Here is a 26,405-nt window from a genome sequence, read left to right on the forward strand (position 1 = left end):
GCTCCTGTCATTTCGCCAGTTTGTTTATATTCTAAGCGGAAATGATTTTGTCGGATGTTTTGGTTAAAGTTTTTATTGATCGGATTTGCAAAAAATAAAAATAAAAATGCTCCGTTTCTCAAAATCCAGTCAATGTGGATAGAATAAAGCAGTTATTCCACTCAATCACGTCATACATGGGTTACAGCCATGTCAACTATCAGCTCATGTACGACTCGATTTCATGAAATAACTGTTAAATATTGTACCTTTAAGGGTACAGTGGCTTGTCATTAGAGCAGTACCCTCTAAGGTACTTATTTTTACCCTTTATATATGCTGTGTTCACACTTATACCGGTACGAAAGTGGTATAACTGTATCGATACAAAGTATACCGGTACAGTTTAACGCATCTGTCCACACTAGCGAGAAATGTTTGCGGTTTTCTTTCACGGTAGTTGAAATGCGCGTGCGCGAAATGTTTCCGTGGTTACCGAGTAACTTCCTTCCGAGAATATGGCGAATGAAACAACGTGTGTGTGCTTTTTGCTGTCAATGTACAGTCTGTATTTCTGGTGGTCATTTATTCAGTCGAATCGTATAAAACGCGCGAGGCAGTTGAGAAAGAAACAAAGAAAACGAATCTCCCTTTCTCCCCCCTCACTTTCTCCCTCTTCCCTTCTCTTCCCCTCCCTTTCTCCCTCTTTCCTTCTCTTCCCGTCCCTTTCTCTCCCTTTTCCCCTCTTCTTCCTCCCTCCCTTTCTCCCCCCTTTCTTTGCTCCATGTAGCTCCACGGTCGTTTTGAGCCATTTTGACGTTTTATTTACAGCTGGAAAGCACGTGCGTATTGTATTGTATGAATAACCCGGAAGACGTAGGAATGGTTCATTGCGCTTGCGCATTATATTTGTATCGATACAGAGCCGCTTCATCTGTCCACACTACAGCGAAGCGCTACAGTACCGATACTGTACCGGTACGAAACCCATACATTTGTGAGTTTCGTACCGATACAGTTATACCGCGACAGTACCGGTATAGTTGCTAGTGTGGACAGGTGTTGCGGTACGAAAGTAGTTTCGTATCGGTACAAAATCCCTAGTGTGGACAGGGTATTAGTGCTATAAGTACCTTTTTGGCCCTAAAAAGGAACGCATAATTACCTTGAGGACCAGTAATGAGTCGTAGGGGGTACATTAGTGTAGACTGTACCTCGGGGGATGGAACTGGACTCCTACTGGACCCCTGATTCTGACAGCGTAGACGTTGGAGGTAGTTATGAAAGTAGTACATTGATATGTATTTCATTAGAATATACACTCACTGGCCACTTTCTTAGGAACATTTGGAAATTCATGATTGGGGTTATTTAATCAGCCAATCATGTGGCAGCATTCTCATTCATTCTCATTATCTCTAGCCGCTTTATCCTGTTCTACAGGGTCGCAGGCAAGCTGGAGCCTATCCCAGCTGACTACGGGCGAAAGGCGGGGTTCACCCTGGACAAGTCGCCAGGTCATCACAGGGCTGACACATAGACACAGACAACCATTCACACTCACATTCACACCTACGCTCAATTTAGAGTCACCAGTTAACCTAACCTGCATGTCTTTGGACTGTGGGGGAAACCGGAGCACCTGGAGGAAACCCACGCGGACACGGGGAGAACATGCAAACTCCACACAGAAAGGCCCTCGCCGGCCACGGGGCTCGAACCCAGGACCTTCTTGCTGTGAGGCGACAGCGCTAACCACTACACCACCGTGCCACCCCCATGTGGCAGCAGTGCAAAAAAAAAAAAAAAAATTATGCAGATAGAGGTCAAGACTTTCAGGCAATGTTCACATCGAACAACAGGAGGAAGGAAAAGGCTGATGGCTGAACTTTATCCAGAACATCTCAATCGTTTTTATACTCCTATGTCAGAGTGAGGGGGGAAAAAAAACATTTTCTTTACAGTTCCTTACTTTCTCTCAGATGATAAATATACAGCAACCCTCAACATTTCCTTGGGCAATTTTAGTAGCTTTGTATGCAATAAAGAAATGCCACGTTTACACAATTTATTCCTGAATGTATCTGTTTTTAATGTTTCAACTCGACATTCATGACTACTTTTTCTGTTCCACTGATTTTTTTCTAAAAAAAAAAAACAAACATTTTTTTTCTTTTTACAAATGCTCATTTTCAAATACAAAAAGTCACAATAGCTCTATTAAATCCAAAAGTAGCATAAATGGTTCTGAATTATAATAAAGGATCTGATTTATATACAGCTGTTTAAAAGTAATACAAGTGATAAATGAGAAGTAAGAAAGTGTGAGTCGGATGTGTCTGTTAGTGTGTAATTTGTGTGTAAGTGTGTGCACCATATCGATCAGTTGTGTGGGTGTGTTGAAAGATCTGTCGTCTGTGTGTGTCTTCAGGATCAAATAAGCCGAATACAAGTTATATAACACTGTTTAGATGAAGGATGTCTAAGGGATGCGTTAATTTTCTTGCCGCTGCGCTGGTCTTCGGCCGTCTGTTCGACGGTACGGAGAATTTCTCAAGTCTGATGAGACAAAATCGCACACACACACACGTTAACCATTTGTTCATGACATCAAGATTTATCCAGAAATTATTTTACATTGTAAACCAGAATGTCGGGGCGTAGTCGTTCATCTGGCCTGCCATCAAAACAATCATGACGACCAAAACATCAAACAGAACTGAAACATGACGATGTGAGAGAGTATCAACCTCCACAACAAACTGTTCATAACAGGAAAATCAACAAAGGACTAAATTTTGTTCCTTGGGCGAAGATCGAGCCAAAACATTGATCAAAACTGAATTTGCATCATAAAAGAGAGGAGATACAATTCTAGTCACACTGTAAAAAAAGAATAGTTGAGAATACTTGAAATTTCAAGGCAACAGTCTGCATTAAGAATTTTATGTTTTGCCAACGATGTGCCCATGATAATCCAAACTATGATAAAACTGTTATCTTTATTAAGAATTCTTAATTAAGTCAATTTTCAATTCCTCATTCTGCCAACATAGATTTCTCTTTTTGCTGAACAGTGGCATTCACAGTAGTGCAAAAAGGCAATTGAGGTTATCAGACTTTTTGGGGGGCTTTTTTCACCTTTATTTGGATAGGACAGTGTAGAGACAGGAAATGAGCAGGACAGGGAGGGATCGGGAAATGACCTTGGGCCGGAATCAAACCTGGGTCCCCGGATTTATGGTATGGCGCCTTATCCACCTGAGCCACGACACCATACCCACAATGTGGGTTTTAAAAATTTTTGTAATTGTGTAGAACAATGAAAAAAGGCATGTATAGTTTAATGATAAATTGTGATAACCTCAGGGGCGTCGTGGCTCAGGTGGATAAGGCGCCATACCATAAATCCGGGTTCGGTTCTGACCTGAGGTCATTTCCCGATCCCTCCCCGTCTCTCTCCTGCTCATTTCCTGTCTCTACGCTGTCCTATCCAAATAGAGGTGAAAAAAGCCCCAAAAAAAATTATGATTGCCTTTTTGCACTACTGTGAATGCCACTGTTCAGCAAAAAGAGAAATCTATGTTGGCAGAATGAGGAATTGAAAATTGACTTAATTAAGAATTCTTAATAAAGATAACAGTTTTATCATAGTTTGGATTATCATGGGCACATCGTTGGCAAAACATAAAATTCTTAATGCAGACGGTTGCCTTGAAATTTCAAGTATTCTCAACTATTTTTTTTTACAGTGCAGAAGAAAATGTATTAAGTTGGCCTAATTACTAATTTATTCGCAAAAAATGACAATACAACGACCAAGTTTTGTGGAGAAGGACTAGTTCTTTCAAATAAAATAATCAGAACTGAAATCCACTGAGAACTGAAGGAGGGAGGAGACACGATTTAACTGAGACAACAGGAAAATCAACAAACAAACGACCAAGTTTTGTTCCGCGAGGGAAGATCTACCCAAAACATTGATCACAACTGAATTCGGGTCAGAACTGCGAGAGGAGATACAATTCTAATGAGAAGTCCCAAAATTCATTAAGGTGACCTAATTAGCAGTTCGTTAGCAAAAAACTGACAAAACAAACAATGACCAAGTTTTGTGCAGAAGGTTGAGTTCTTTAAAAAAAAAACAATCAGAACTGAAATCCATTGAGAACTGAGGAAGGAGATACGATTTAACAGAAAATAAACAAATTAATAAACAAACAACAGGAAACTCAAGAAACAAACGGCCAAGTTTTGTTCCTCAAGAGAAGATCGACCCAAAACATCAATCAGAACTGAAATCGGATGAGAAATGCGAGAGGAGACACAATTCTAGTGAGAGGCCTGGAGAATTTGTTAATTTGGCTTTGATTATTAGGGAAGCCATAGCCTAATACAATACTTTTGAAATATCAAACAAAAACGACAAATCAAAATACAAAAAAAGAAAAAAAAAGTCAATTTTTTTAGACTGGCAAACAAATTATTTGTGTAATCGTGCAAAATATCAGTCTATTACTCTTCAGAAACCTTTTATTTTTGTTCCGCGTCTTTCTCAGTTTTGTTTGACGTAATTTATTTTGGTTGCGATTCCAGCTTTCTCGTTTGCGCTCCCTGACTTTTTGCTTGCAGCTTTGGCACAAACTTGACGTGTGGGTGGGCTGTCCAGGAATGCATTCCCATTGGCTAACTTGTGTTTGACTGACAGCTCCGCTCAGCGATTCCCCCGGAGGCTGTTGCAGCCATTCCCTACTCGGATTCTGGCGGACTGTTTGACGAGTGAGCGATCCATTGACGGTAAACAAGGATCGAGTGGACTTCAGTGGCGACTATGATCTCATCTCATCTCATTATCTGTAGCCGCTTTATCCTTCTACAGGGTCGCAGGCAAGCTGGAGCCTATCCCAGCTGACTACGGGCGAAAGGTGGGGTACACCCTGGACAAGTCGCCAGGTCATCACAGGGCTGACACATAGACACAGACAACCATTCACACTCACATTCACACCTACGCTCAATTTAGAGTCACCAGTTAACCTAACCTGCATGTCTTTGGACTGTGGGGGAAACCGGAGCACCCGGAGGAAACCCACGCGGACACGGGGAGAACATGCAAACTCCGCACAGAAAGGCCCTCGCCGGCCCCGGGGCTCGAACCCAGGACCTTCTTGCTGTGAGGCGACAGCGCTAACCACTACACCACCGTGCCGCCTGCGACTATGATATTGAATTAATTCAACAAAGTGTAAATTCAATATCATAGTCGCCACTGAAGTCCACTCAATCCTTGTTTACCGTCAATGGATCGGTCACTCGTCAAACAGTCCGCCAGAATCCGAGTAGGGAATCGCTGAGTGTAGCCGTCAGTCAAACACAAGTTAGGCAATGGGAATGCATTCTTGGACAGCCCACCCACACGTGAAGTTTGTGCCAAAACTGCAAGCAAAAAGTCAGGGAGCGCAAACGAGAAAGCTGGAATCGCAACCAAAATAAATTACGTCAAAACTGAGAAAGACACGGAACAAAAATAAAAGGTTTCTGAAGAGTAATAGACTGATATTTTGCACGATTACACGAATAATTTGTTTGCCAGTCTAAAAAAATTGACTTTTTTTTCTTTTTTTGTATTTTGATTTGTCGTTTTTGTTTGATATTTCAAAAGTATTGTATGAGCATTTTGGCACAAAATTGATTCCATACAGGACTGGCTTAAGCAAGGCACCAAACCCCCAACTGCCCTGGCAAGAGTGGTGGTGTACCTTGTGTCTGATTAGCCAAAGATCATCAGTTTGGGTGGTGCCCGACCGAAATGAAAAAAAAAAATTATTGACTATGTAGTTCGTAGAAATTTAATAAAAACAACGACCAAGTTTTGTGATCAGTTCTTTCAAACAAAACAATCGGAATGGAAATCAGTGGAGAAATGACAGAAGAGATATGATTTAACTGAATTGTGGAATACAGATGACGAACGCCACGCCATGACAATAGCGCATTGGAATTATGGACAGAGGATCTAAACAGCGCTACTCAAGGATGTAGGATGTAAAGTTCCCATACAAACCTTGTTTTTTATAACTAAAAACTTGATCTAAATGGAAAAACTGTTGATGTAGTATGGCATAATGGAGTAAGAAGTGCATCATTACCTGTGATGATGTCCTCGATGGCTCCATCGGTGACCTGCGGCTTCACCTGCCTCTTCTTCAGCTCCGCTATCAGATCCATCTGAGGCATCTTGGGCATCATGGGACCCTGAACAACGTTACAAAGGTAGCACCAGATCAGCAAAACACAACCATCGTGACAATTGGTGTCCTCTGTCAGTTAATTACTGTTTATCTGTTTCCTCTGACTGGCCTGTTATGTCCCACCCCTGAAAACTGATTGGTTGGCGTTATAGTTGGTATCTACAGTAGCTGTTTTCAGTGTTTTCTCATCTCGATTTGCTTTTCCTGAATAAGTTTGTCTGTGTGTGTAAATTTTTGCTTTTGAGATTCCCTCCATCCCATATTTACATCACACTGAGCACTACAATCAGATCGTGGTATCGTGATTGTAAAATAAAATCCCAACTTGGTGTTGAACTGCCATGTAAGTCTTCCTTTGTTGCAGCTTGCATAATGAAACTAGGAACAGAGGACGGAAAAGACGGAGATGTGAGTCTGACCTTCTGCGGCGTGGTGTCTTTCTTCTTCGGCGAGGTCGTGGGCGGCTCTTCAGCCGCCATCTCCTGCTTCTTCTTCTGCTCGTTGTCCTGCTCCGCTTTCTGTCATGGACAGAGACACGTCATCTTGAACATGCGAGCTTTTTATTCTCTTTTTTCATTCACGGAAATAATTTCTCAAATAACGCTCGCTTCCTGAAGGAAAGGACATCATGCTTCACTAATATACAAATAAAAACTAATATCGACGACATATCGACATTTTTGAGAACTGATTAATCATAGTTCTTGGTGAACGAGGAACTTTCGGACGAGGTTTCGAACCAACGCATGGGGAAGCCATGGTTTAATGGCGAATACTATTTTTACGTAAATGTAAGATCATATTAAAAAAAAACGAAGACTTTTTGTACACTGCATAATTTTATTTATTCTATCCACATTGACTGGATATGAGCAATTGCATGCTCTGATTAGCAACTCTACTACTAGGATATCAGCTCATATACCGTGAGGAGAGAAAAACAAAATGGCAGAGCGCATCAAGTCAGATATATCACTTTATCAAGTGTTTAAAAGAAACAGAAATAGCTAAAAGAATATAGGGTTTTTTTTCTTTCCCCCAGTAGCTCCTGTTCCACACTCCAGCCCAGTCGGTGGCAGTAATGCACGTTTAAGTTGGTTTACCAACCGCAAAAAAAAACCCGAAAGAAAAAGAAGAAAAACAAAATGGCGGTGCGTGTGCTGAACCAACCGAGGATGAAATAAAAACTCTACTTGAAAACAAAACCACAAAAAATATAAACAAAGCAACAAAATATGGAATGAAAGTATGTGATGGTAAGAACATACAGTATCTTTTTTAATTTTTCAAGAATTATTATTGTTATCGCATTTTTCACAAATTGCTCCGGTCATTTCGTCGGTTTGTTTACATTCTAAGCGAAAATGATTTTGTCGGACGTTATGTATGAAGGTTTTTTTTTTCTCGAATTTGCGATAAAATAAAAATGCTCTGTTTCTCAAAATAGAGTGCATGTGGATAGAATAAAACAGTTATTCTGACTGTTATAATAACCGTTAAATCAGCAATCAACAATATTTGTATTTTGTTTAAAAAATGACTTGAATGTGAACAATCTTTGTTCATCAATAATAATAATAATAATAATAATAATAATTTACATCATTACATTCAAGTTAACATCAGTGTCTTACCTTGTAGGCTTTCACGAATCTGATGAACAAAGGGAAGAACATGGAGGGCTGCATGGTCTTGGGGTTCTCCCCAAAATACTCCACTACTGAAACATACACCTCCTAGTGGACAGGATGTGGAACACCAAAGTAGATTCAATTATACATCAGTATCACTGATCTATACAGGATGGAGAAGTGAGTATGAGACAAGCGTGCGTGTGTGTGTCCTTACCTGCGCCGTCTTTCCATCTTTAATGAGTGAATCCAGGACTGTGCTGTTGACCTTAATGAACTCTTTCAGCAATTTGATGTCATCCTGGACCATGAACTCCTTCTTGGTTCCCTCCATCCCTCTCTCTAAAGAGCGCACGTCCTGCAGCACGCTATCCAGAGACACTGAGGGGAAATTGAACAAATGGCAGTAAATTTGAATACTATGAGAATAAGACTCAACCTCCGAGGTTAGTATTCACATGGCTACGCTGCAGGAAGGTGTGTGTTCAGATGTGTGATGTGTGTGTAGGAGCTTGGAGCTCGTACCCAGAGCAGCCTTGTCGATGAAGTGCAGCTCGTTGTGGAAGGAGGTCAGATCGGGGTATTTCGTTTGCACTATGTTCACTATGAAGTGCAGCAGAGTCTGAGAGCGATCTGTGGACTTTGTGTCTAATAGCTAACGAGGACAAGAGAAAGAACAAAATAAGACTGCATTTATTTGTTCAGGTCATTTTTAATAGAGTTTTCATACAATTTGAATACTTTTTGAATTCCAAAACTTTTGGCACCAAGCAAACTTGTCAAAAACATAGTCGGCGGGACAAATTGGGTCCTTTTCCACTCTCAGGATTGGTACTGATAACGGTACTCGAGAGTCATACCGTATCTAGCAGCATCGGTTGGTGAATAAGCTGCATCAGGCATTTTATTCTATCCACATTCACTGGATATGAGCAATCAGTTCGCTCTGATTGGCTACTCTACTACTAGGATATCAGCTCATATACTGTGAGTAGAGAAAAACAAAATGGCGGTGCATGTTGCTGAACCAACCGAGGATGAAATAAAAACTCTACTCGAAAACAAAACCCCAAAAAATACAAAAAAGCAACAAAACATAGAATGAAAGTATTTGATGATAAGAACGTATCTTTTTTTAAAGGTCCCATGGCATGGTGGTTTGTTGATGTTTTAAATGGGCTCATGGAGGTTTCCGGATGTTATATCCGCAGCCTTTCTCGAAATGAACCCTCGGCACGTAGATATAGCCTCCTGGGAGAAAGCCCCATTTCAGCGCTTTTCCCAGTGCGTCGTTTTGCTAATGAGAAGCAGGAGGCGGGGAAGGGTAGAGGGTGGGGGCAGGTCTTATCATTAATATTCATGACATGTAAACATATTACCTCTGATTGGCTAACAGCACTGTGACGCTACCTCCAGTGGGTCAGAACAAGCGGATGTGGGTGTCTTACTATGGCGCGAGAGAAGGACCAAACCGCGAAGGGAAAAATACCACGCGCTGACGTCATTAAGGTGCGACGCGAGGAAATAAAATAAATTCAACAAATGTTTGGGTTTTTACTGAACAAACAAACAAATAAAATGAACGAGTGACTTAAAAAAAAGAATGTGGGTGTCTTTGTAAAAACTGTTTTGATTGGCTATTATAACAGAGCATGCTGCATGCTTTTTGGTTTTGTAGCGCAGAGTACCTGGCTAACTGCAGGAAGCGGTTAGCTGCACAGCTAATGTAGCCATTGCTAGGCTAATGCACCGATTTTAAAACACGGCAAAACGACTTAACAGTTATACACTTACTTGTTCGGTGTTTGTTGCTGATGCGGCAGGGATGCTTGGTACGGACCCAGGCTTCAGTGACAGTTGATGTGCAAAACCTGCCCTGTACTGTCCCAAGTTGTGGAAACATTCCTCAGGAAAATGCTTCTGACAAACATACACCGTCTTAGGTAGACTCGACGGCGTATTATTGGAGTAAATAAAATTAAGCCACTGCGTCTTCAGGGGCTCTCCCGTCGGCAGTAAAAACAGACTCCTTTCTGTGTTGTCACATCCATGTACAGCGCAATTTCCATGTTTGGTGGCAACTTTTGAGCTGGGCGGGCAATCCATACAGTGGGTGGGAATCCAGAGGGGGGGCGTGGGGATCATCTCCCTTGCTGACATAGGCAAGGGAAGAGTTTATCAACGCGCCGTTTTGACGCGCCATTCTCAAATGTTGGGCATAGTTTGGTTTACGCATTATGAAATTTCTAGCCACTGGGGTGACTTAAGAAGGTCAGAGGAACTCATTTTAACATTAAAAAACCTCAAAGTGAAAATTTCATGCCATGGGACCTTTAAAAATTATTTTTCAAGAATTATTATTATTATTATCACATTTTTCACAAATTGCTCCGGTCATTTCGCCGGTTTGTTTACATTCTAAGCAGAAATGATTTTGTCGGACGTTTTGTATCAAGTTTTTATCGATCGAATTTGCAAAAAATAAAAATAAAAAGGCTCTGTTTCTCAAAATCCACTCAATGTGGATAGAATAAAGCAGTTATTCCAGTCAATCTCGTCGTGCATGAGTTACAGCCAACTATCAGCTCATGTACGACTCGATTTCGTGGAATAACTGTTAAACATATCCAAATTCTGAATACAAAACAAAGATTGTCTGGATTGTGCTGTCAATTATAAGCAAGTCGGCAATTTTTTTTTTTCATTTTGATTAAGCTCAGAAGAAATGACTCACTCAGCTTTTACATTTTAAAATGGTGGTTTCATCCTTCAGATTATCACCAGCTGGAGGTATTCTTCCTGTCTTTACCCATTGTCTGGAAGTCATGGCCTAATAGTTAGAGAAGCAGCTTTGGGACCAAAAGTTTGCTGGTTTGATTCCCTGGACCAACAGGAATGGCTGAAGTGCCCTTGAGCAAGGCACCGAACCCCCACGGCTCCCCAAGCAGTATGTTGTATGTTGCCATTTGGGTATGTCGTACATCGCTCTAGATAAGAGCATCTGCTATTTGTCTTAAGTCAAATTTTATTTCTCGACCTGCACAAATGGTAAAATTCTTGAAAAAAAATCCGTATAACGTGACACAAATATTTTCATTCACAATACATTACAGACGCTCTTATCCAGAGTGATATACAACAGACCCAGAGCAGCCTGGGGAGCAGTAGGGGTTAGGTACCTTGCTCAAGGGCACTTCAGCCATTTCTGCTGATCCAGGGAATCAAACCAGCAACCTTTTGGTCACAAATGGCCCTTTTCCACTACCCTTTTTCAGCTCACTTCAGCTCGCTTCAGCTCACTTCAGCCCGACACGGCTCACGTTTCGACTACCAAAAAACAGCACGACTCGGCTCGCTTCAGCCCTGCTTAGCCCCTAAAACTCGCACCGTTTTGGAGTGGGGCTGAAGCGAGCCAAACAGAGTCGAGTGAGGCTGGGGGCGTGAGGAGACACTCCCCTGTGCACTGATTGGTGAGGAGGAGTGTCCTCACATGCCCACACACGCCCCGCGAGCACGCTGGGATCTGTAAACACCGCAAACCCGGAAGAAGAAGAATTACGAATTACGAGAATTTCTGAAGCCTTATGCGCCTCGTCTCTTCTATACGCTCTTGCCAGTATCTGTTGGCGTTGTCGGTGACAACAAGCCACAGCACCAAGACCAGCAACACTAACGACTCCATGTCCTCCATGTTTATTGTTTACTATCCGGGTCGTGAGACTACCACTTAAAAGCTCACTGATGTCACTGTTTGCGCCGCCTAATGACATCACGTGACGTCCACCCACTTTCGCTAACTCCACCCAATGTGTCCACCCACTTCCAGCCAGCACGGTTCAGCGCGGTTGTAGTCGAAATGCAACTCCAACAGCCCCGCTCAGCTCGACTCAGCTCAACTCAGCACGGCACGGCTCAGCCGCGTTTGTAGTGGAAAAGTGGCAAAACAGTGTTGGGCACGTTACTTTCAAAAAGTAATTAGTTATAGTTACTAGTTACTTTTCCCAAAAAGTAACTGAGTTAGTAACGGAGTTACTTTGTCATTAAAGTAACTAATTAGCAGGGAAAGTAATTATTCCATTACATTTTGTGTTTACCCCCCCCCAAAAAAAATCAAATTCAATTAGTGTAATCATAATAAAAGTGAATGTTAAATGTGTTTAATGACTGAAATGGACACTTAACAGAACCAATCAGTAGCATTATCTACACTATATTAATATTTTTGTGGGACAATGTGAGAAGACATCTATCAAATGTAATATATTTTTGTAGTTATTAAAATTGTTACTAATTACTGGCCACTGACGAGGACAAACGCTTTGTTCCTCGACATAATGTGCATTGCACGTACACATTTTTGCCTTTTATTTCAAGTAATGAAAAGTAATGGCTGTATTTCCAGTGTGAAAGCGCAGTGTTGGGCTGACCGCTCGCCATCGCTGTCTTCCGATTGAAAGAGTGCACAGTAGTGCAGTAGGCGTGGCCTACCTACGTATGTTGTCCAAATCTACTCTGATTGGCTTACTGTGCCGTTGTCTCGCGTCTCCCCGCCCCACACGAAAGCAGAGTAAAGAAAGGCTGAACGAGCAGCGTGCCAGATGAAAACAGCTTTAATAAAGTAACGCAGAGCATTTTATTGTAAGTAACGGGAACGGCATTATAACGATGTAAAAAGTAATTAGTTAGATTACTCGTTACTAAAAAAAGTAACGCCGTTAGTAACACTGTTTATTTCTAACGCCGTTATTCCCATCACTGGTCACAAAGCTGCTTTTCTAACTATTACGCCATGGCTTCTTCATTTAACATGGAATACAAATCTACAGAGATTTTTAATCCGTTCATTTAAAAAAAAAGACATGCAATATTATTTTTATTCTGCCAGATTTTCTAACCAATCTGTTGATCAAATTTTCAACAGTCCTGCCTTATTCTTATTGATCAAACTCCAGAAGTCCTGAACCACAAATTGTGAACAGAAATACCATTTATGATGTGACGTGCGATGCCAATTTGATATAACATCTCATCCTTTCGACATTTAACAGTTATTCCACAAAATCTCGTCGTACATGAGCTGATAGCCGATGAGGTGCGTAGCACCAAGTTGCATAGCACCATGTATGACGAGATTGAGTGGAATAACTGTTTTATTCTATCCACATTCACTGGATTTTGAGAAACGGAGCATTTTTATTTTTTGCAAATTCGACCAATAAAACTTGGTACAAAACGTCCGACAAAATAATTTCCGCTTAGAATGTAAACAAACCGGTGAAATGACCGGAGCAATTTGTGAAAAATGCGATAATAATTCTTGAAAAATAAAAAAAAGATACATTCTTAGCATCAAATACTTTCATTCTATATTTTGTTGCTTTTTTGTATTTTTTGGGGGGGTTCGTTCTTTCGCTCCGCCGTTTTGTTTTTCTCTACTCACGGTATATGAGCTGATATCCTAGTAGTAGAGTAGAGTAGCCAATCAGAGCGCGCTATCGCTCATATCCAGTGAATGTGGATAGGATAATTTTCTTTATTTCAAGATGGTAAGTCATTATTGTAACTATCTCCTTATTTCAGCTTGTTCTTTTAAGGTAGTATTCAATGTTTTGAGTCATTATGACATTGTCATGATTTTGACTGAAATCTCAGTACGCTAAGATCATTATTTTAACCAAAATGTCTTCCTATTTTAATCATAATAACTCATAATTTTAAGATATTATGCCATTCTTTCACATTCATATCAGCTTCACTCAGATTCTACTTAATTTATTTGATAATGTCTTTATTTTGAAATTTTGAAATTGTGTACTTTGGCATGTTCACATAATATTTTACATCCCGATCGATCAATAGCACTAATTTTTGGAATATTAGCTTATAGTAGTAATAATTCTTATTGTTTATACTAATATCCCAAATAGTCAATAAGCTAGTTGTTGTTTCCCTGAAATTTATTGACACTTGTATGCCTGGTGAGTCACGTAAACGTGTTGAGGTATGATCAATTTTTTGCTCATAACTCATAATTGATGGAATTTCACCATAGTTACAGTGGTTATACCTTTTCATCAGTAATTTTATTGGAGTACGGTCCTAAAATCATCCAATTAGTCAAAAAGTTTGACATTCATTTCATATCATTAGGATACTCAATCCAGTCGTCTCTCAGGTTTGTGAAAACTGATCTGAAGTCCACCATGTCCCGTTTAAGCCGGTTCTTGTTTTGGAATATGTCTTAGAGAAAAACTGGATGACATTTATAATATAACGCAGCATCCAGTAATATTTCCAGGATGATGCCACAATGCTGAAGCTGATCAATTTTTCTGCACTCACCAGATCGAGGGACTGCAACCGGAAACCATAAGCCGTTCCTTTCTTACTGCTGTTCATGTAGTTTCCAAAAGCCAGAATGAGCTAGAGGAGAAATATTTAGAAGAAAAATCTTCAGAAGAACCTCAAGTATAAAAGTAAGATTGAAAAAGTTACAACTAGAGTTGGTAGAAGGCCACATACAGCGCTCAAAAATTGTTGTACTTTGCAGAGGATGATAAAGCGCCATCTTCATTTGACTGTTTGTTTTGTTTTCTTTGATGAATAAGGAATAAAATGCAACCGTTACCAACCCGATTTGTTTGATTAACCTTATCCAACAGCAATTTTGAAATGATAAAAATATTATTTATTAGCTCATCCGGCCGACAGGTGATGAGCTTACGCCATCACGTGTTGTCCGTCGTCCATCTGGCGTCGTCCATGTTTCACGAAAATCGCTCTTCTCTCTCAAATCTTCACTGATTTTTATTCTTTTTGGCAGGAAGGTAGGTCTGCCTGGGGTGCATATAGCTTCTACCCAAATTTGCATAATTGCAATTAATAATGAAGATATGGACTAATCAATCCCTAATGAGCAGTATCCACATACATTGCTTCTTCTCTCTCAATTCTTCACCGATTTTGATTCTTTCTGGCATGAAGGTAGGGGTACCTGGGGTGCATAGAACTTCTACCCTGATTTGCTTCATTACAATTATTCATGAAGTTATGGATTAATTAAGCCTTAACGAGCAGCTCAACAAAAATCGCTTCTTCTCGGTCAATTCCTCGCCGTTTTGGATTCTTTCTGGTAAATAGCCCGGTATTCCTAGGGTGTCTATAGCTTCTATATATAGCTCGTATATAGCTTGCAACATTTATTGCACCCATAAGGTGGCCCACTTTAGATCATTCCTTCTGGACTAGATGGAACCAGAGTGAGCTACACCGTCATTGACAGTCTTGTTAAAAGACAATTCGTACTTTTAGTCTATTTAGAATTCGTTTGACAAAGCGCTCGTGCTGGAGACGCCTTTTATAAATCTTCATCATATCAGTGATCATATCAAGAAGATCCAAATGAAATAATTACTGTATATATTTATATATGTACAGTACTGTACAAAAGTCTTAGCCCCCCTCGCCGGCCACGGGGCTCGAACCCGGACCTTCTTGCTGTGAGGTGACAGCGCTAACCACTACACCACCGTGCTCAAACCCGGACCATCTTGCTGTGAGGTGATGGTCCGGGTTCGAGCCCCGTGGCCGGCGAGGGCCTTTCTGTGCGGAGTTTGCATGTTCTCCCCGTGTCCGCATGGGTTTCCTCCGGGTGCTCCGGTTTCCCCCACAGTCCAAAGACATGCAGGTTAGGTTAACTGGTGACTCTAAATTGACCGTAGGTGTGAATGTGAGTGTGAATGGTTGTCTGTGTCTATGTGTCAGCCCTGTGATGACCTGGCGACTTGTCCAGGGTGTACCCCGCCTTTTGCCCGTAGTCAGCTGGGATAGGCTCCAGTTTGCCTGCGACCCTGTAGAACAGGATAAAGCGGCTACAGATAATTAGATGAGATGTACAGTACTGTGCAAAAGTCTTAGCGCCCCCCAATTTTTTTTTAAATCATACAAACTTTATAGATTTCTATTTTATGACTAATACATTATCAAATCAAAACATTACAAAAACATTTTAGAGTCCAAACGTTTGTTTTCCAGCATATTACAGAAAAAAAATGTTTGTCTTTGAGCAGCATATTCCATAAGAGAGCACTTTTCAGATTAAAAAAGAAAACATAATGAAGGCTACTGGGTTTTGGTGCAAAATGAAGAAGCGAGTGTGACAGTCAAAGTGTCCAGAAGAACTGTGGCTGGTTCTGTAAGATGCTCAGTAAAACCTACAGCTCATTTCCGCATAAAACTGCACTCATTGGACCTCAGACTACTATTTGGGGTTTTTTGTTGTTGTTGTTGTTGTTGTTGTTGTTTTTAAAGCAGAGGGTCGTCTCACACCAAATATTGACTTTGTTTCATTTATTATGGCTTACTGATTACTGTTTATAGTATTTTTTTATGTTGAAGCATTTCAAAATTTTTTTAAGCCATTTTTGGTCTCCAGCATTCGCTTTACACGTGCCTAAGACTTTTGCACAGGACTATCGTTTGATTTGTTATTCCCTCCACAAAGGAGGTTATGTTCATGTTTTTGGTGCAGTTTATCTGTCTGTATGCATGACGACGCAAAACCTTCCGACCCGATTTCCATGAAACTTGGTGGAAGGGTGTCACATGGGCCAAAGAAGAAGCCAGTAAATTGTGGCGTGGCTCCGAGTTACAGGATGGACCTGCAAATTTATTTTCACTCTCTAACATTGCGAGATACGGGATATTCACCATACTTCTTAGAATCCAGTCGATGGCAGTGAAGTTTAATAGTGACAAAACATAGTCAGTGTAGAAATCCGATGACTTGATATTACAATCTGCATTCATGGGTAGCAGTAATCCTCTAGGATACACATGTAGGCATATAATTCTAATAGTTTTGGAAATATATTCAGGCATATAAAGTGGCTGCGGTTGCAGATTTGGATATCACAGAGTTGATTTCTGTCCTTAGCAGAGGTCTGCGTTCTCTGAGCGCCCTTCTCCTTATTACTAGCATTATTTGCACATGGTCATTCTAATAAATAAATTATACACTTTTTTTACGTTTTTAAACCGATTATAATCAGCCAATATTTACTCCTACGAGGCTAATGCAGTTAAAAATGTATCACCTGCACTTACAATACATGAGACAATTGAGTACATTTTTATTTTTGGTTCAACTGTTCCTTCAAAAGTGAAGCCCAGGATAGCGGAGGTATGAGCCATTTTTAGTGCCAGCTCCATCGGCTCACTTACCTCTAAGATCTTCTTCAGCTTATTGGAAGACTTCAGGGACATGGAGGCTGAAATGATGGAGTCCAGTTGCTATGGTAACAGGGATAAGATGGTAAGACTGACTTTAAAACACTTTGAATTCCCATTTAATATGGATCCGAGTTCACACATTCAGCACTGCTGTACTAACCGGCTGCAGGCGTTTGACTGTCTCGGGGAAGTTTCCCATGAAGGTGAGTGTGCTGATTCGCTGAGCAAGGCGCGGGATTTTACCAAAGCTCAAGATAAAGCGGTCCTCATCGGACAGGGCCTCCAGAGGACGTCCCTCCTTCACGTAGTTCTGAAGCAGCTTCATCTCGTAATCAGACGGGATGAAGCGCTCCAGCAACTCCAAGAAGTCCAGGCTCAGGGCCTGCTGATCATAACTGAAGGTGAAAGACAGAGAAGAAAGCCTCAGAGTCAAGACAGAGTTTGTTTGGAGGGTTTTTGCATATTTTTACATCAAGAAGGTTTTTTTTTCCTTTTCTATCAATCTGCTGGTGATTTATAACACATTACATCAAAAAGATTTTATTCCCAATATTCCAATATTGTAATCTAATAAAAATAACAATTATTTTCTCGAAGTCCCACTTGAACCCTGAGGTAGATCATGAAAAGCTCAGCCTGTTTAAACCCTGTATAAATTTGTGAGTTGGTGCTGTACATACGTCTCGATGGCGGTGCAGACTTCAGCAGGACTGATGCCTGCCTTACGCAGGGTGATGGCCAGGTTCTTGGCCTTGTTGGGATCCAAGAGAGAAACTTTAGCGGGAGCTTTCTGAGCTTTCACCTTCATCTTGGAGAGATCAGCTGGAGGACCCTGAGCCTTCGTCTTAAACTGCTCCGCAAATATGTCCATGTTCAACTCCTGTAAGTGAGAAACACACAGAGCAATAAATATCACCTTCACACACACACGCACACACATACACACTCTCATTAAAACCCATTCAATCGAAAAACCTTTAAGGTTCTGTGTCAGAATCTTTAAGACCTATCAGTAAGTGAAGATCCAGTGGTGGTTTCTATATTTCTGCATAAATATGACCTAAAACATCATCAGATTTTCACACAAGTCCTAAAAGTAGATAAAGAGAACCCTGTTAAACAAATGAGACAAAAATATTATACTTGCTCATTTATTTATTGAGCAAAATGATCTAATATTACATATCTGTGAGTGGCAAAAGTATGTGAACCTCTAGGATTAGCAGTTAGAAGGTGAAATTAGAGTCAGGTGTTTTCAATCAATGGGATGACCATCAGGTGTGAGTGAGCACCCTGTTTTATTTAAAGAACAGGGATCTATCAAAGTCTGAGCTTCACAACACATGTTTGTGGAAGTGTATCATGGCACGAACAAAGGAGATTTCTGAGGACCTCAGAAAAAGCGTTGTTGAAGCTCATCAGGCTGGAAAAGGTTACAAAACCATCTCTAAAGAGTTTGGACTCCACCAATCCACAGTCAGACAGATTGTGTACAAATGGAGGAAATTCAAGACCATTGTTACCCTCCCCAGGAGTGGTCGACCAACAAAGATCACTCCAAGAACAAGACGTGTAATAGTCAGCAAGGTCACAAAGGACCCCAGGGTAACTTCTAAACAACTGAAGGCCTCTCTCACATTGGCTAATGTTAATGTTCATGAGTCCACCATCAGGAGAACACTGAACAACAATGGTGTGCATGGCAGGGTTGCAAGGAGAAAGCCACTGCTCTCCAAAAAGAACATTGCTGCTCATCTGCAGTTTGCTAAAGATCACGTGGACAAGCCAGAAGGCTATTGGAAAAATGTTTTGAGGACAGATGAGACCAAATTAGAACTCTTTTGGTTTAAATGAGAAGCGTTATGTTTGGAGAAAGGAAAACACTGCATTCCAGCATAAGAACTTTATCCCATCTGTGAAACATGGTGGTGGTAGTATCATGGTTTGGGCCTGTTTTGCTGCATCTGGGCCAGGACGGCTTGCCATCGTTGATGGAACAATGAATTCTGAATTATACCAGCGAATTCTAAAGGAAAATGTCAGGACATCTGTCCATGAACTGAATCTCAAGAGAAGGTGGGTCATGCAGCAAGACAACGACCCTAAGCACACAAGTCGTTCTACCAAAGAATGGTTAAAGAAGAACAAAGTTAATGTTTTGGAATGGCCAAGTCAAAGTCCTGACCTTAATCCAATGGAAATGTTGTGGAAGGACCTGAAGCGAGCAGTTCATGTGAGGAAACCCACCAACATCCCAGAGTTGAAGCTGTTCTGTACGGAGGAACGGGCTAAAATTCCTTCAAGCCGGTGTGCAGGACTGATCAACAGTTACCGCAAACGTTTAGTTGCAGTTATTGCTGCACAAGGGGGTCACACCAGATACTGTAAGCAAAGGTTCACATACTTTTGCCCTTCACAGATATGTAATATTGGATAATTTTCCTCAATAAATAAATAGCCAAGTATAATATTTTTGTTTCATTTGTTTAACTGGGTTCTTTTAATCTAATTTAGGACTTGTGTGAAAATCTGATGATGTTTTAGGTCATATTTATGCAGATATATAGAAAATTCTAAAGGGTTCACAAACTTTCAAGCACCACTGTATACACACATAGAAGATATTACATGGTTGTGCGAAGATATGAAGTTTGTCTTTGAGTGGTGAACATATTTTCAACACGAGAAGATAAACTTTATATGTTCATGCCACCATGTAATGTTCTTTATATTATATGGACACATCCACAAAAAAAATACGCAAGTTAATCAAAATAATTTTTATTTTGAACCGGTTCGCCATTTTGACAACATTCATCTAATCAGCAGGAAAACAGTGGAAGTGACATCATCAGAGTGAAATATCAGGAATTACGTATTCTCCATACAGGACACTTTTTCCATGGAATAAAAACGTATTCTATTCCCTTCTAGCAGGTTTATTGATAGCATGCGATATTGTTATCATATCGCTTATCCTCCATGTATTACACCACTCTCCCCAATGGAGAACGAGCATGCAATATTGTTACAATATTGCATGTTGTGAAGACAACACGACATCACCCGTCAGAGCTCATGCAAAGATCCAATGACAACTTTTCTGCTGCGCATGCGCACAATTATTTCTTTGTCCACCGGGAAAGAGAGAAGACGAGGCTAATTCAGTATTACTGATAGGATTAAGCACGAAACAAATAAACTGAACACTGAAACTGAAGATGTGTTGAAGACCTGAAAGGCTACCAAAACTTCATTATATATTCTTCACGCATAATTACAAGAGAAAAACATACCAACGGACATCGAAAAACTGGAAAAGAGACACATCAGAGATGTCAAACTTCCGTGCTAGGGAGCAACGGTGACAATTTGTAAACAAACATGGCCGCTAGGTTTGCTTTGTTAAAAGTGGAAGATTTTGAGAGAATTTTGGCTGCCAGGTCACTCCGGTGTGTGTAGCAGTCGATGTTGATTTTAAAAGTAACTCAGTAAATTACACAGGGAAAATAATAATAATATTTGGCTTGGGCCAAATATTATTATTTGGGCCAAATAATATTTGGTGGTGTAGTGGTTAGCACTGTCGCCTCACAGCAAGGAGGTTGTGGGTTCGAGCCCAGTGGCCGACGAGGGCCTTTCTGTGTGGAGTTTGCATGTTCTCCCGTGTCCACGTGGGTTTCCTCCAGGTGCTCCGGTTTCTAACAGTCCAAAGACATGCAGGTTAGGTTAATTGGTGACTCTAAATTGACTGTGAGTGTGAATGGTTGCTTGTCTCTATGTGTCAGTGCTGTAATGACTTGTCCAGGGTGTACCCTGCCTCTCACCCATAGTCAGCTGGGATAGGCTCCAGCTTGCCCGCGAGCCTGTACAGGATAAGCGGTTATGGATGGGTGGATGGAATATTTGGCTTGACTGTGCTAGCATTGGCCTGTGCTAATGCTGCACTGGCTGGAAGGTAACTGGACTGCCACACTAACAGCACTGAGTCACGGGTAAGCTAGCATTGGCCTTTGAGAATGCTGATATGAAGAGAGTCTCATTTCATCTCATGATCTCTAGCCGCTTTATCCTGTTCTACAGGGTCGCAGGCAAGCTGGAGCCTATCCCAACTGACTACGGGCGAAAGACGGGGTACACCCTGGACAAGTCACCAGGTCATCACAGGGCTGACACATAGACACAGACAACCATTCACACTCACATTCACACCTACGGTCAATTTAGAGTCACCAGTTAACCTAACCTGCATGTCTTTGGACTGTGGGGGAAACCGGAGCACCCGGAGGAAACCCACGCGGACACGGGGAGAACATGCAAACTCCGCACAGAAAGGCCCTCACCGGCCACGGGGCTCGAACCTGGACCTTCTTGCTGTGAGGCAACAGCGCTAACCACTACACCACCGTGCCGCCCATGTGAAGAGTGTGTGTATGTATAATAATAATAATAATAATGGCTGGCTTTTTTCGTGGTATATCAGATATATTCCGTTCAGCTACTCGTCTTTGACTCGTTCAGTATCATGCTAGCTGAATGGAATATATCTGATATACCACTCAACACCAGCCAGTATTATTTAAATGTTCAAATTATGCACATGTTGATATGTTTAATGAATTCTATAATTTTTTGAATCTAAATAATATTGTTTTAAGAAGTAAATTATAGTCAAATAATATTGTTATATTCATATACTATTATATAATTATTAGTATATCCTTGAGTAATAAATAAATATAATTTATTCGTTAAGAATTTTAAAATTCTTGTTTGTTGATATAAGTTCTATTTAAAATATATTTTTTATTACCAGTAATTAATTGTATTACGTTTAAATATCAAAAGTTCTATGTTCTGACTTTGCCTCCTGCCTCACCTGTAACAGTTGCTCATCATCCAGCTCTTTAAACACTGTTCCTTCCACCTGGTTGGGTTTCAGAGCCTGCCAGTTGAGCTGCGGCATGCGGAACTTCGTCTGGATCGGCTTTCTGCTCTTCCCTTTTGCAGGCAAACGCAAAACCGATCATTATTCGTGCATCATACTTATTTTCTCCTTGTGTGTGTGTGTGATTGGCATCTTTGTGTGTGATCAAAGTGTGATCAAGAAGAACATCTTTACCTGTTTCAGCCCCTGGTGCAGGAGGAGCTCCAGGAGGAGGAGGCGGGCCACACCCAGGAGGGGGTGGAGGAGGAGGCGGGCCACACCCAGGAGGGGGTGGAGGAGGAGGCGGGCCTCCACCTGGAGGTGGAGGAGGTGGTGGTGGAGGTGGGACACCACACCCTGGAAGAGGAGGTGGTGGTGGTGGTGGTGGAGGAACGACAGAAGGGGCAGGAGGAGTGGCGCCAGGTAGTGGAGGAGGAGGAGGAGGAGGAGCTGCTGAAGAAGCGGCCTGATTGGCTGGTGCTGAGTCTGTTGGTCATGCAGTCAAACAAGAAATTACACAAAATGATCAGTGGACTAAAACCCAGAAAGCTCTACAGTGAATGCGTTTGTTTTCATACCCGTTTCTGTGACACTAGCAGGGACGGTTTGGATCACAGTCACAGGGATGACCTCAATGTCCAGAGATCCCGAGGCCGTCTTCTCGAGCCGCACCAATCCTTTATCCTGCAGCTCCCTCAGCTTTACCTCCAGCTTGCTGTCCCTTTGCTCCTCAGCGCCTCTGTCCTTCTCTATTCTTCGCTGAGAAGGCTGAGTTTGCCGCTCCTCTTCCTTCTCTCGCTCTCTCTGGATCTCTCGCTCACGCTCACGCTGCTGCAGGGTGCTGACCTGAGCGCACGACTCCCGCAAGCTCTCCTGTTCACACCAGAGACACAGGAAAGAGAAGATGTTACACTCTGAGCGAAAGGAATTTAAACACACACCTTCTCAGATCACTTTTCCCATCGTAAAGGAAATATTAAAACATGTTTCCACTTCAACGCTAGGTGGAGAAAGATGGCGGAAGAAACGGATAGAGAGAAAGAGAGGAAGCTGTACAGTACCTTGAGTATCGCTGACTCTTTAGTGACCTGCATGAGCTGCTGCTCGAGTTCAGCCACTTTCTCCATCGCTCCATTCTCATACTCGTCTAGCTTAGCACTCAGCTACACACACAAATGAAGGTCATATAAAAACACATTCTCACAAAACACAAATCCTAATTTGCATAAAACTAGACATTGTATAGCACTTCATTATTATATGAGGTTGCATCTGTCTTCATTTGCATGTCGATCAGAGGTTCAAGTGGCCACGCCCACCAGCACCAGTGCAATTCATTCCTAATTCAGTACAACTCTTCTTCTTTCGCTTCTATTTTCATTCATTCATTCATCAGTAACTGCTTTATCCTGATCAGGGTCATGGTAATTTAAATAAATGTTTATATTTTGATAAATAGAACCAACATCCAGTCTTACAGACACAAAATTAGAATTTAACCTCAATAACACATTAGCATACCGTACGTCCATATTTGGAATAATGTTCATCCAAAAAACATACTGTTTTGAACTTGTACTGGATTTCTATTTGGATCTCTATTTACTCACAAGATGGAGGTCAAAGTTCGTCTCGGTAATTTCAACATGCAAGAAAAAGAAAGCAACTGCTACCAGGTGAATTTTAATAATTTGCTCTGAGAAAGTAGAGATGCGTACTTCCTGTTTCGGCATTAATTAATTAATTAGTGGTACATTGGAAAATTACATTTTATTTCCAATAATAATAATAATTCAATTTTGAGATTCCAAGATCTTGATCTCCATTTCAACAGTATCTCTCAAACATCATGCGGTAACCATGGAAACGTCCTGAAATATCACGAAAATTAGCTGGTCGACCTTTCGTTTATGGGGTGCCAAGTGTCACCGGGCCCATTTCATGGACGAAATGCATTTCGTCCATCACGAAATGAATTTCGTCCATCACGAAATGAATTTCGTCCATCACGAAATGCATTTCGTCCACAGAATGCAGTATGGTAGATCACGAAATGAATTTCGTCCATCACAAAATGCATTTCGTCGGACGGAATGCATTTCGTCGGACAGAATGCATTTCGTCCACGGAATGCAGTATGGTAGATCACGAAATGAATTTCGTCAATCACAGAATGCCTTTCGTACATCACGAAATGCATTCCGTCCACACAAGACCTTTTGATTGTGCCATTTTTCCAAAGTATCTTTTATGACCTGTTTGCACATTTTGCGTGACCAGTAGGCTACACAAGGTCATCCATTTTGTGATGGACGAAATGCATTTCGTCCGACGAAATGCATTCTGTGATTGACGAAATTCATTTTGTGGACAAAATGCATTTCGTGATGGACGAAATTCATTTCGTGATGGACGAAATGCATTTCGGCCTACGAAATGCATTTTGTCCATCACAGAATGCATTTCGTCATCACAAAATGCATTTCGTCGGATGAAATGCATTTTGTGATGGACGAAATGCATTTCGTCCATGACGAAATGCATTTCGTGATGACGAAATGCATTCTGTGATGGACGAAATGCATTTCGTCCACGAAATGGGCCCGGTGACACTTGGCACCCCATATTCGTTCAGGATCACTAGAGTGTCCTCGATGGTACAGCTACAGATTCCTGAATCATCTTTTCACTCAACCTCGTCATTCATGGCTTATAGACAACTCGGTGCTACACGATTCGTCGGCTATCAGCTCATGTACGACTCGATTTCGTGGAATAGCTGTTAATTATTATCGCACCATTCAGTGCTGTAGGGTGAATGCGTCTGCGTGATAAGCCTCACCTGTGCGTTGTGTTCCTGTAACTCCTCCAAATGTTCCACGAGTCCTCCTTTATTCTCTGCGTCCTCCAGCAAAGCTCCCACATCGAACACATTATCCAGATACGCCTGGATCTGAACCTGTAACTTTTCGCTCTCTGTCAGCTTCAGAGACTGAAAACGCACGAATATACAGATACAAAAACGGTTACACAAGCACACATCGGCCGAGAGACTGTGAACAATTCATCGCTACACAGAACAGCTACAATTTTTAAACCTATAGTCACGAGGAACCTTTATTGTATATTGTATATGAGAGATATTACGGTAACTATCGAGAACTGAAAAAGTAGCTGTTTGTCTTGCTGATATTTTTATAGTAATGTGCTTGTTCAAATATATTATCATTTCTATAGTAACAGCTAATTCACAGTGGCTCATATGGTAAGGAGATGTTTATTTAACATTTCTGGGCGGAGTCTCCACTTTCAGTGCTTTGTAGAAAGTCTTCAAGATGGAGGATTTTGCTGTTTATCGCTAACGTGACAAGCTGATAGCTTGGTACTGTATAACGTAACTGATAACAGGAACTAATTTGTTTCCTGAATGTTCCAGAACATGAAATGTAACTATAAACGGACAAAAAAAGTAAGAAAATTAGACTCGAGAGGAAATCGCCATGGTGTATGTTCTTGTATAGGAAAACAATTCTAGAACTTCAGTGTGATAAGAGTAAAGGCCCGGTCCCACAATACCTATAACTATAACTAAATCAGGGCGGCACGGTGGTGTAGTGGTTAGCGCTGTTGCCTCACAGCAAGAAGGTCTGGGTTCGAGCCCCGTGGCCGGCGAGGGCCTTTCTGTGTGGAGTTTGCATGTTCTCCCCGTGTCCGCGTGGGTTTCCTCCGGGTGCTCCGGTTTCCCCCACAGTCCAAAGACATGCAGGTTAGGTTAACTGGTGACTCTAAATTGAGCGTAGGTGTGAATGTGAGTGTGAATGGTTGTCTGTGTCTATGTGTCAGCCCTGTGATGACCTGGCGACTTGTCCAGGGTGTACCCCGCCTTTCGCCCGTAGTCAGCTGGGATAGGCTCCAGCTTGCCTGCGACCCTGTAGAACAGGATAAAGCGGCTAGAGATAATGAGATGAGATGAGATGAGATGAGATGAGACTTTTCGCTTTAGTAGGAACATTCCAGTGACTCAACATGTGGTCTGACTGACAGGAGGAACTCAGTAAGGTGATTGTGTGAGAATAAAGTCGTTCTTCTGAAAGAGTTAACCAGTCAGTGTTGTGTGAATAGTTTTGTGAGAAGCCACAAAATGATCTGAGCTCACCTCTAAGTACTGATCGAGGCCGAGCTGCGTGAACTCGTACTGAAGGTGCACACGGAAGTTCATGTTTTCCACTGAGTGAACCACAATGTTTATGAACTGCATACACGCCACCTGCAGAGAGAGGCAGTAGTGAGAGACGAAACAAGGTGGGGTAGGGGCGGTTTATTATGAACAGCTGTCACCATGGCAACTGAAACTGCTGTATACACGGGATGCAGTAATGTAAGCGT

General features: G+C 41.5%; 1 protein-coding gene across 1 annotated transcript in view; it reads right to left on the reverse strand.

Moving 5' to 3' along the window:
• Positions 1-1,992: 1,992 nt before the first annotated feature.
• Positions 1,993-26,405, reverse strand: part of fmnl1a (formin-like 1a) — a 63,097-nt gene continuing 38,684 nt past the window's right edge. The window contains exons 11-26 of the mRNA XM_060902062.1: positions 26,176-26,286; positions 24,862-25,011; positions 23,081-23,182; positions 22,598-22,892; positions 22,215-22,505; positions 21,972-22,093; positions 17,773-17,972; positions 17,253-17,487; positions 17,084-17,152; positions 14,204-14,284; positions 8,387-8,516; positions 8,079-8,242; positions 7,865-7,966; positions 6,650-6,748; positions 6,129-6,234; positions 1,993-2,538 (exon numbers count right to left, since the gene is read on the reverse strand). Coding sequence (XP_060758045.1) covers positions 2,474-2,538; positions 6,129-6,234; positions 6,650-6,748; positions 7,865-7,966; positions 8,079-8,242; positions 8,387-8,516; positions 14,204-14,284; positions 17,084-17,152; positions 17,253-17,487; positions 17,773-17,972; positions 21,972-22,093; positions 22,215-22,505; positions 22,598-22,892; positions 23,081-23,182; positions 24,862-25,011; positions 26,176-26,286 — 2,322 coding nt within the window. The 3' untranslated portion in view covers positions 1,993-2,473. The remainder of the gene's footprint in view (positions 2,539-6,128; positions 6,235-6,649; positions 6,749-7,864; positions 7,967-8,078; positions 8,243-8,386; positions 8,517-14,203; positions 14,285-17,083; positions 17,153-17,252; positions 17,488-17,772; positions 17,973-21,971; positions 22,094-22,214; positions 22,506-22,597; positions 22,893-23,080; positions 23,183-24,861; positions 25,012-26,175; positions 26,287-26,405) is intronic.

The sequence above is a fragment of the Neoarius graeffei genome, chromosome 20 (genome assembly GCF_027579695.1).
Source record: "Neoarius graeffei isolate fNeoGra1 chromosome 20, fNeoGra1.pri, whole genome shotgun sequence".
NCBI lineage: Eukaryota > Metazoa > Chordata > Actinopteri > Siluriformes > Ariidae > Neoarius > Neoarius graeffei.